General features: G+C 29.6%; 1 protein-coding gene across 2 annotated transcripts; it reads right to left on the bottom strand.

Annotated features, from left to right (window-relative positions):
• Positions 1–5,238: 5,238 nt before the first annotated feature.
• LOC117242520 lies at positions 5,239–12,029 on the bottom strand. 2 transcript variants are annotated; one of them, XM_033509255.1, is made up of 5 exons: positions 11,694–12,029; positions 10,564–10,862; positions 7,755–7,915; positions 5,848–6,197; positions 5,239–5,811 (listed from the first exon to the last, which is right to left on the bottom strand). In XM_033509255.1, exons 2-4 carry the CDS (start codon positions 10,860–10,862, stop codon positions 5,890–5,892), a joined length of 768 nt encoding a protein of 255 aa, XP_033365146.1. In that variant the 5' UTR covers positions 11,694–12,029; the 3' UTR covers positions 5,239–5,811; positions 5,848–5,889. The 2 variants fall into 2 exon arrangements, with proteins under 2 accessions (XP_033365146.1, XP_033365145.1); XM_033509254.1 differs by lacking the exon at positions 11,694–12,029 and having other exon boundaries at positions 10,564–11,218.
• Between the last annotated feature and the right edge of the window lie 370 nt (positions 12,030–12,399).

Genomic DNA, 12,399 nt, shown 5'->3' with positions numbered 1-12,399 from the left:
CCGTAGTCTACCAATTAAAAATTGTTTAAGATTATCTAGAAGTTACCGACATCAAATCTCATGTATCACGATCCGCTAGTAAAGTAAATCAATTTTTCTATCGTTACTGAGAAACAAAATCAACAGCTTAAAAAGAAGAACTAAAATTGATATTGAAAAGGAATATTTATAGAAATTTACATTATCAACGGGACTACTACTTTAGGAACGGTCTATTATAAATCACGGACAATGTCTTTTTGAATAAAATGTCGCTTTTATCTATTTACAGGAATAAATAATTATGGAGGTTACAGCATTGAGAATCTGCAATACCATTTATTAGCATGAAAAATTTAAGCTCATTAACTCTCAGGTATGTAAATCAAAGAAGGACTTTCATTCTATAATGATGTTCCTAAGGAAATAATATCTGAAGAAAAAAGCTTTCATGCAAAAAAAAATCCATTTTATATCTTTTACTTTCAAGAAATTATTTTATTGTTTTTTCAGCTTTTTAATAACAAAAAATATTGCTTTGTTTTGCTAAGATTATTATTACATTGTCAAAAAAAATAACACTTATGAGACTGAAAGATAAATAGGATTCTTTGACTGAACTTAATGAAGTTCTTCTCAGTTACTGTGTGTGGGTTAAATTAATGATTTTATCTTTGAGAAAGACATGAATGCAACTCAAACGAGTGTCTAGAGTCTAGAAGATAACAAGGGAAAAGTATAATGTTGTGGCTGCAGTTTAAAACAGAAGGACACTTGTATTACTGATTATGTTATGTATGCCACATTTGCACAAACTATAGAATTTAAAGGACGAACATAGTAAGTGGAGTTGACTTTCCATTTTCACATAGTGCATAAAATTATTATTTAATGTTATGTTTAGAACTTTGCATTTCTTTTATCAAAAGTAGAATGTGAGAGCTTTTATTAATAATGGAGTAAAATGAATCCTGAATGCTTACATTAATATATTAATTTATAGAGCTTTTTAAAAAAACTCTACTTATCCTATTAATTACTTTCATTTATATTTATCATATTTGGACTCTAGATCCTGTTTTATTTATATTTTTAACGATAATAGTTTCAATTTTTTCGGCAAATATGCTTCATTTATCATTACGCTGTAACACATATTACGAAGTATCGCAGCCAATGTATGAATGGTTGCTCGACGATAGGCACTCAAACCTTTCTTCTTTAAAGCTCTATTATCACCGATTAAACTGAGATCAAGCATGAAAATATGAAATTACATTAATTTATAATTAAAATACATTAATTTGTAACTTCTGATTTCTAATAATAGTAATATTAGTTCAATTGTGCAAGAGAACCCAGTAACTTATATTTATGATTAATATTAAATTTAACATTAAGTAATTTATATTTATAAGAACTTCTCTCCTTCTAAGCGTATGCACTTATGATACTGTCTTACAGAATACAATAAAAGAATTAACCCAATGTTCTTCTACTTCTCCGAAGAAGAAAGAAAATTGTTTAACGTTTAATAAGTAAAGTGCAATGGATATTGGCCTCCTGCAGGAGAAAAACAACGATCTCTTAGCATCGCCAACTGTGACAAAGATGAATATATGCCGAATGTACAATATGGTAGTTTATACGTTTCATCCCCCTTGGAACCAAGATCAATCAAGACCACTGGCCGTGATGTTTATCTGAGCTAGTAATTGCCATAAACTGTACCAATGATTGCGGCTTGCCTATATTTTTGAAAAAAACACCAGACCTACCTAACTAATTACGTTTACCTTTCGATTTCGAATATTTGTTGTGCCTTTTATATTTCATTATTCCTTTTAGATTTTCAAATGCTTGGACTTCTTTAGTATATTTATATTCCTGTTCCGTGGAATTTCTTTCTTGAAAATTTTGGAGATTTTATCTTGTATTATTATATTTAGCACGTTGCTTATTTGGATTCTTCAATTGGTTTGGTCATCAATTTGGATTCAAGCTTTGGATTCTTTTCTCCTCTTTAAAATACAATTAATAATATTAAAGAAAAATGTTTTCCCCTAATCTTTTTATATTCTATGCTTCTATGTTCTATATTCTACATACAGACTATCCCACCTAATTCTGTCACCCTTAATTACTCTCTTATCTTTAAGGAAAAATGTTTCAGACAAAAGTTGTATGGTATCCAGAAAGACGTACTGTGTTCTTACGTATATCATCTTGCGATGACCTTGAAACGTCCAGTAAAGGTGACATTAAAATTTTTAAATAGATGCCTCCATATTTCATTACTTATTCTTGTAGCTAATATTAGAAAATTTTCAAAACACTATTAACTCCTGCCTTTTGTACTATCCGTGATCGAGATATGAACTTTAAAATTCACCATATCCGATGTTCACCATGAGTACACATAAAGATGTATTTAATAATGCCACTACTGATATAACCGAAGCATAAGCTTGCAGTTTTCTAATGTGTCCAAAACACTCTGTTAATTCCGCGCAATCATTTTTAGATAATTCCTTGTATCGGTCTGTCGAATTTCAATGTCAAAAGACACAAGTTTGTAGCGTTTTGAAATATAATGAAAATGGAAGCATCCATTTAGAAATTTTAATGTTACCTTTACTGGACGTTACTGGAGGTTAGCTCAAGGTGATATATATGTAAAAGCATAGTATGTTCCCCTTGATACCATACAACTTTTGTCTGAAACATTTCTTCATATCGTGAAAAATAAGAGAGTAACTAAGGGTGGCAGAGTTAGGTGAGATACCCTATATATTCTATATTCTGATACATTCCATTATTTTTCTATATCATATTCTGTGACCCAATCGCGTATCTTACATAAAATTCTACATAACCTCTTAATGTTCAAACTGCCTGCAAACCTTTATATTGTGTTCTGAACCTATGAGATATTCATCATTATACGGTACTAATTATATTTTAGGTTAGGAACTACATTAAAAACTCGTCAAATGGATTCTGACAAAATCAAGAAAAGAAGCATCCTATGTACGTCGTCTGAAATGGCAAGTGAGACGTGGCAATAAATATTTTAATCGATCATGAATAAGAACGTTAAATCAACGTATTTACGAAAGTATCGATTATACGAAATGTCCTAGTCGTCCTACAAGAATAGATTCAACGGTGTTCAATGGGAAACTGAATTATTCACTGAGACGCTTCTGAATCTGAATTTTATTAAATCACGTCCGCGAGATTTACGAGCCTGGCTCCCTTAGGAAAGCACGATTGTTTGATCACGTAAAACGTTTCTTAGTTTTCTGTTCTGTTTGCCTGCCTTTAATGTCGCTAATACTGACAAGACCGACCATAAGCTGTCCATTTAACAGATCAACGAAATATTAATTACTTATCACTTATGCATAGGTTTGGTAATAGGTCTTGTTGTTAATAAAAATCAATAACTCTTTGATAATTTTAAGAAACGTGAATATAATAATTGTTTTTAATTTTTTTATGAAGAATTGATAATTATTCTGAATTTTAAAGAGTAGAAATTTTAATTATTTAATACTTTTAGATAATAGACATTTAATAGTTTTTATATTTATTACTTATTATATTTATGTGTAATTATATGATAATTACTGATAATATTTTTTTAAATGATAAACGTGATTTTTGGGTAGTTTCGTTATATTTCAATGGTATAAAAAGAAGACGTAAGAATAAAAATGTGAAACATTTATCTTATCAGGCAGAATATCGTAATTAAATTTCACTTTCTTTTCCTTGTGGCTATCAATTTACGTCATTAGTGTGTAATCGCATAAAATTGATTCTGAGGTGAAATTCATGGCACTATCTTCTTTCTCTAAGAATTTATTATAAAAAGAAAATTTAGGTAATTTCCATATCTCTAAATAAATGTTTTAATTAATTTTGTTTAATTCTGATTTACAAGAATTATTTACGTGTCTTTGAAAATTTCTGTTTAAAAAGAAGGAAAACAGAAAGAAGGAAGAAATTACTACATTTTAAAATAATTCAGTTGGACTAAGAAAGAAACGAAGATAGTTTTTTAGTAACAGTTTTAAAATTTCTTGAAAATAATTAAATCTGTAGACGAAGATCGTTATCTTGAGAAATTGAAGAATGTATTATTGAAAACAAAATGCTCTGTAACTTCGATTTTCGAGCGATTGAGAATTCCAATAGCCGATGGTCAGACCTACTTCTACTACTTGAACCATAATGTAATGTGACGGCTGTCTACCCATGGGTAGGAACAATCTACTGACGTTCCTCTGGCAATTCTGGCATGCATGAGTTACACAATATAGGAATAGGGATGTATTTCTGACAAAGTTTAACTTCTGCAAATATTACTAGTGATAAGATACATATAATAAATTTTCATAATCAGGTACAGAATTTATCAAATTTTACCTTTTATAGTTAAGTAAAGCTATCTTATAAAGTTTTCATTAGATGATTAATCTTTAAAGTAAGACATAAGTAATATATTTATTAATATAACAAAATTTTACATAGACACTAAATTTTATTAATATAATTATTGAAAATTATTAAAATGCATTGTATTAATAAATTAATAAAATTTGACATCTATTATATTATATTTTATTGTATTCTCTTATTATATTGTAAACTTTCGTTTTCAAATAATTCTAATCTCGTATCATTTTATATATACATGTATAAAATTTTAAGGCAAAAGAAATTTATAGAACATCTTCCTATAACATGTTTTATTTAAATTATTTTGTCATAATAATTACTTTATAAGGCGTGAATATTCCTCAAATCTAATTCTTACAAATTACACTTATTTTTAGGATTAAACAAATACTTGCAACGGAATGCAATCCATAGAGAAAGGGAAAAAAGAACTCGTTTACAATTTCAATAAATATTAACTTGGTTGCAGCAATAACAATGCTGTTTAATATACCACAGAGAGCCCTTCCTGTTCCCTTAATTCCACCAAGTGATTTCGGCGTTGACTTACACGTTTATCTTCCTTTGAAATGCTTGTGAAAGTATTTTAAAAAATCTGTCACTGTTACAACATATTTAATAAGTACAAATTTTAGTGACTTTATAAAAATGAATTTTAGTAATCTTTTAAAACATTTTTTCGTAGAATACAATATAATTTTTTAGATTAATTATCTAGTCCTAATTTAGTGAACTAATATTATTAATGAAATTTTACAAATCACAAGTTACAAATTATTAAAAACAATTACAATAAGTATACATGTATAATAGGCAAAAGTTTGGTAGTAAAACAAAGAAAATTTTACAAACTTGAAAATCATTCGATTGTACTATTTTGTGCCCTATCATTTGCTATATTCAAAATTGCTCTATAATTAGTCACTTGTCAATTCACTAATATTATTAATTAAACATGAATAATGTTAGATGAATAATTAAGATAAATGAGTAAACAATTTATACTAGTTTTATAAATTATTTTGTATTATCATATAATAATTAAAAGATTTAAAAAAAATTTTAATAACCAAAATTAAGTTCAAGTTTATTCAACAACCGTAAGAATATATTTGACGGGGGTAGTCTTCTTCAGTGACCTTGAGTAGCTACCTAGGTACTTCTCAACAAACTACATACAATCTAAAACCTTGTGATCAAAAGTGCTTTCAAGATCGCTTATTGTTAACCTCAACATTATAACAATAACCACGACAATAAATGCAACGAGAAATAGGAATGGTCATGTCTTTTAGATACCATTCCAGAGATTGTCTACCAAGCTCCATACAATTTACCTCATACATAAGAGGAACCATTCAAACAGTTGATACAAAGACATTTTATCATTCACAAGGTAGAATCAATGAAAAATCCAAACAACGATGAAAATGTATGATCTAATTAGGGATGAAGCGGCGATGGAAAAGGTAAGTCTAAATTTGGAGGCTCTATATGGCTTCTATCGTGCCAACCCCCTGCCACAGGGTGGGCGTGATACAGTCCATAATTAACGCCATTTGTTGCTATTTTTTTTAGACCCTGGATACTAGACAGTATCAAGGCCATTTTGGCCAAGAGCAACGCCTTGCCACCGAGAACCGCGAGGAACTGGAAACCCATGGGTATCAAGATCGAACCCATCAGCAGGAAGCCCATCATCATCAGCGGCACCATGTGGTTATGTCTACGACGGTGGCGACGCCTGCGGCCTGATAACGAAACGAGCATCATTAATGAGATACTTGAGACAACAAGTGGCTTGTTAATGTCCACTCTCAAATTAAAGAAGGATTTTCGTGCAACAACAATAAAAGCAAGTGATTTTCATGATTTTTTTTTATACTAACTGCTAGTTATATGGGATTAAATCCTCTTAGGATCTAAACACAGTCCTGAAATAGAAATGTAATCTTTTTTTATATCAATTTTTCTTACTATTTATTAACTTCTTAAACTGCAACTTTTAACGACATTTTAGACCGGCATGTCCGATAACTAATTGATCAATCAATTTCGCACAAAGGTTACTCACTTTGCTACTTGTGATTATTTATTTATAACATTTTTTTAAACAATATAAACTTAATTTATCTGGCGATAAAAGTAAATTTTTCTTATAAAGGCTAGAACTTTCCGATCTTCTATGTTTTTCTTTCAAACGTAGGTTCAATTTCAGCGTAAATTATCTAACTTTCAGAAAATTTCTTAACTTTTGCATTCTGATGACTGTGGTAAATGCTATACTGCACACCAGCAATGATTACATTGTCAAAGACGATCGCAAGACCTGTATAATATACAATAAGCAATAAGAAGAAATAAAAGAAGTTACATTCGTACTTCAAGACTATCTATTTAACCCCAAAAAGGTCCAATTACATATAATCAGTAGTTAGTCTGAAAAAAAAGTATAGTAGTCATTTACTTGTATTATTCTTACACGAAAATCCCCTCTTAAGTATACATATTATATATCTGTTTTCTTTTTTAATTTGTCAATTAACTGAATGTACTATAATTGAAAAAGTACATATATAGCTATAAACCGTAAAAGAAATATTACGTTTACAAATGAATAGCCCAATTTTTTCAGTAAAATTCAGACCCTATATATGAGAAGCTATCGCAAGTTGTTCAGTCAAAGTATTTATCATTGCTTTCTATAACTTTAAGCCATCTATTGGACAAGTGACGAATTCCAACACGATAAGAATGCTTTAGATACGATTCAATCGTCATGGCACTAACAACAGTGAACGTTCTGTGAAATTCCTACGTATCAACGTTAGGCCACACACTGTTTCTCCGACAAAAGACGTCATAATGAGCCTTGTTTGCGACATCTTGCAGCAGTCAGTTTAATCACTGGACATTAGTTCTTCGGATTACTACCTATTCCGATCGATACAACACGCTTTATCCGATAATCACTTCCAATTAGTAACTGAGATACAAAAATAACTTGGCAATCGGATCTTGTCTAAAGATGCAGCATTTTTTTCCGTGATGGAGTCCATCACTTGTCCGATAAATGATTTAAAGATATAGGATGCAACGATGAATATTTATATAACTTTCAATTTCAGTAGAAAATTTGGATTGTTTATTTTGTACATTTAATATTTGTAAAATGACCTCATATTGATGATGAGTATGGTACCGAGCGTTTACTCGGCTACAGATTGTTGCATGATAATGATTACGTTTACAGCAAGATATTTTATCAATCAGAATTTACCATTTCAGTTAAATGGACACGGACTAACCTTCGAATTTGTAGCTATCTACATCGGTTGCTTCATTATTAAGGAGGGAAATAATTTTATTGGTCAGATAATCCACGTCGACTTTGAACACATGAGTGCGTAAAACTCGTAACAATCGCTTCACGATAACGGCTGTCCAATTGGTATCATCCCCTATCTCACTGAAACATACGGAAAAAGATAATTTTAAGTATTATATATTTACATTTTTCTTCTTCGTTAATTTTGTAAAAATATGAAGTTGAATCTTTATTGAATATACCAAATAATTTATTATCGTTACAGATTTACGGATGAACTAATTTTATAATAAATCGTTCACTTAAAAAGATTTCAAAAAACAAACGGGATCAGTTTCAATTTCAATACACGCTAGATAATAGGTCATTAAGTTAATCTCGTGCTGAGTAAGAAATCCCTTAAACGCGGATTACTTGTCACGTGAGATTGCGTGACTTGAAATTTGTCCGCGGAAAATACTTCAGCGCTCTATTAAAGGTCTGATATTTTTCCTGTTCGCAAGAAATAGGGCGAGGCGACATCGTAACTACTTTGTGTCAGTGTATAGTCGTTGGAAACCATCGTAGGTCAGCGAAACAACGATAATAACCAACAGAAATATTATACAAATTTTAAACAAATAAATAACTAATATTTTCTACAATTCAAAATATGATTTATAAAAACTGATAAAAAGAAACGTATAGGAAAAGAATACTTAAATAATATCTGAGAATGTTGATTATTTTCTTCATTAATTTTATATCATTCTTTTCTAGCCTCTTTTATTCATAACGAAATTTATCCAGATTGATAAAAAATATTTATGAAAAAAATAAGAATAATGCTGAAATATTATGGAAAATCAAAGAAGAGAATGATTAATATTTTTTAATATTATTTAGCTTGAAAGTAATTTTTAAAATTTTCAAATCAACTATAAAATTAATTTAAATACTTCTCACTATTCGGTAACTTATATCGTAAATGAATATAATTCTCCATTTCGAAAATTGCATAGGTTCATAAATATTTATATTTTCAGATATAAGGTTCGTCAAGTTTACAGAGAAATTTGCAGAAATTCTATGGGATTGGAGGTCTGCAATCTTTTAGAAGCTTATTCTAATATTGACCGAGCTATTGGATAAAGGAAATCAAAGATGAACTACACTTTTCAACAGAACGGGTCTTTACATTGTATCAAAGGACTTTTAATATTTTTTAATAAGATAAGCTTTGGATATAACTGCTCTTAGATTACCATATCTACACTTTACTTACTGTAGAAGTGGTACAGTTAAAAAAGTTGTATTTTATTTCTTTATTTAATCATGATCAAGTTCATTGTAATCTCATAAATGACAAGAATGACTTGATTCAATTTTGAGAACATTATTTGAGTTATTGATAAATTTAATTAACAAAATAATGTGTTATTATGTTCACAAATATAATCTTTTATATTTTACAGTTGTTTCACTTTGATATTATTCATTTTAATTTTGACTAAATTATTTAAAATAGACATCTAATATTTTTAACGGTAGAAATTAATATTCTTTATCCATAATTTTTTAATTACTGTTTGTACAATGTAAAAAAATTATTTTTAATAGAAAAAGATTTTCTACAGTTTCCAAGAACAAAGATAATAATTTCAACAACTTTTTAAATTATTATTTATTTAGTTTAAAAATTATTACTTTTAATAAGAAAATTAATATTTGCCATTAGTGTTTCTATAAAGGAGACGTTTGATTCAATTATAAATGAAGCGAATAATAATTAGAACGACACTTGGAGAGAAAAGAGAAAGATATCTCATAAAATGATCAATAGGGAGTTAACTTTCATGCGATTTCGCAAGCCGAGAAGTTTCGAAGTGGAGCGCAGAGCTTCCACTGCGACTTTCACGCCCTAAAACTTTTCAGAACCGAAGTCGAACTTCCACGAAACTTCTGCAACGGATGTCGGTTGTATTTTTCTCCAGATCCTCAAATATTTAAAATCAATCCACTGAAATCTACGATTTCTTTGCTTTTTTTTATACATTTCTATCTCTGCATCACTCTCATATCATGGATCTTCCAGTTTTCATTTTGAGTAAAAATATTCTGAAGCGAGTTTTTAAAATCGTGTAGATTTTTACTTTTGAGAGAATATTGTTTATTTTATGAACATAATATTTTCTTTAGGATACTTTGAGAATTATATTTCACCTTTTTTGGCAGATCTAAAGTTTAAAAAATATCATATTTTTTATAAACCGTAGAAAGAAATATAATTTTTATTTCAGGTCATGTCAAAGATAGTAAAGTTAAAACATTATCATTTATAGTGAGAGAACATCTGATTCTAAAATATCCAATTCGTCTAAGAGGCCAAAATGATCAACTCCACCTTTTATAAGTTTCACAATTTTATTATCCAGGTACATGATTAATGTTCGGTTCTCAAAATATAAATAGCTTACTCCCATGAGTTCGTTTATCGGGAGAAAAAATAGTATAAATGCTAGTAAATCCAAAGATAATTTTTTTTTAACAATTCTTCTAATGCAACCACTTCTTTCTACTTTTCAATTTTCTTCTTGGCTTCTGAGTGGCACATACGAGCCTCTTATTTGTCAAATCGGCTAATTGCACAAAAAGATTGCACAAGAAAATCGCTGAACTTACATGTAACTTATAATCAACCGAGTATTTTTGCATTAACATTTCAAAAATTTCTAAAAGTGGAGTTAACCTCTTTGACCTATGAACAATTCATATAGCAATGAGCACATTAATTCTTTGTTCTTGTTTACCTTTCTCTATAATTGTCCGTAAAATTCTTGTCCTCGTGGAACCTTACTAAATCCAGCCCCTCGAAAACTGGTATAATATCATCAACTAGAAGTGCATCCAAAGCAGCCAGTGCATGTTCCTGCACGCATTTTCGAAACTTCTCTAAAAACTCATCTTGCCCTGAATTGTTCCAGGATTCCAATGGACAATTCTGAAGCACGGTACGTAGGCCTGTGTACCACTTCGTATTGTCGTCGCAACTAGCGCCATCGGTTACAAGGATGACAAGTACGAACACGTAGAATGCACGCGGGTGCATCTGCATTCAGGGGAATAGTCGCCAACTTTAATAGCCGGTCGTAACAACTCGCAGACCGATAAAACTTAAGATTCGAGGGTACGCTCCGGATACGATACTTTGTGTTATCGCACGTGCAAGTTATAGGCGTAATAAAAACAAATGTTTTGAATAGGTAATTTATGCCTGTTTTGAATTTTCTACTTTCTTCCTTTTTTATTATTAGGCTGTAGATGTTCATGCAATTTTATGTTTATATGCACGTAATTACAAAAATGGAATTTAAGTACATATTTGTTTCATCTACTACATATCGTGATAAATGATCTACTTTGAATATTTCATATATTTCTGCATATTATATGCACTCTATAAATTTTTTTTAATATTAAATGTCCCAAAAATGCATAAACATCTACAGTCTATTATGCTTTAAATTATAGTATTAAAATTGCTTAAGAGTTTATTTGTTGATCTTGAATTAGACTAATTAATTTTGAACATAGCATTTATTTAATGCTATTAAAATCATTTGATAAAGATTAAGATTTATAAAATATTTTGCATATATGAAAATAAAATTTAGTAAATTTTCTTAAACTTATGTATATTCTATTTGAATTAATTTGGTGTATAAGACTTGTTCAATAATTAAAACCAAACCTTGCAATATACTATACCAACACTATTATATTCTGAAAAAATCATTCTTCAAAGTGTGAAAAAGTAAAAATTCCAAAATTTCTTCCTTTCTTAATATTCACAACTTTTTACAAGTAAATAACGATTATTAAAGTTACAGCTACCCTTGCAATCCAATGTTCTTCATTCACTGAACAAAATGAACTTTACCTCGAAACACGAGCACACCACTGGAGATAATGTTCTCCAAATCGGTCGCGATACACTGTAAACGTTCGATCGTGGCTATATGAAGATTTATACATGCAGGAAATAGGCTAGGACACCGGCCAGGTGGTCATTGCGATTCATCGAAGGGCAACAAGGCAACGGTTAAAAGGCGGCACCTTTTATGCTCCAGCAACCTTGGTCTGTAATTATCAACAAACTCCTATAGAGTTGCATGACTCAGACCCTGAATTGCTCTTTCAACTGATCAGTGACATTCTGATAATTGAATATAAATAATACATAAAAACACGAAACTTTTTAAAGTGGTTATAACATACTTACAATAAAAACAAAAGATTATGATAATATATTCAATCACGAGATCTAAAAGAATGAAATTGTTTAAGATGGCAATAAGATACTACATTAATAAGAACAAAATTTAAAGAAGTATAGCATAAATAAGTATACTGAAATATTAATATTTCTAAATATAATTTATCTCTTTTAATCAGATTATTTTATTACATGATTTAATGGGACATTACGAGTACTGTATTCTATTGAGATAAAAGGAATTAAAACCCAAGAAAAATTAAATTATATGACATGTAGAATTTGCTAACTGTGAAGTAATATTTAAAAAATATCTAAACCTTCTTGTATAACAAGATACCAACTAATAATATTAGTAAACTGACAAAGT

Source organism: Bombus vosnesenskii, unplaced genomic scaffold (genome assembly GCF_011952255.1).
Source record: "Bombus vosnesenskii isolate JDL3184/JDL3185 unplaced genomic scaffold, Bvos_JDL3184-5_v1.1 scf7180000016274, whole genome shotgun sequence".
Classification (NCBI taxonomy): domain Eukaryota; kingdom Metazoa; phylum Arthropoda; class Insecta; order Hymenoptera; family Apidae; genus Bombus; species Bombus vosnesenskii.
This window is presented reverse-complemented; position numbering and strand designations above follow the sequence as displayed.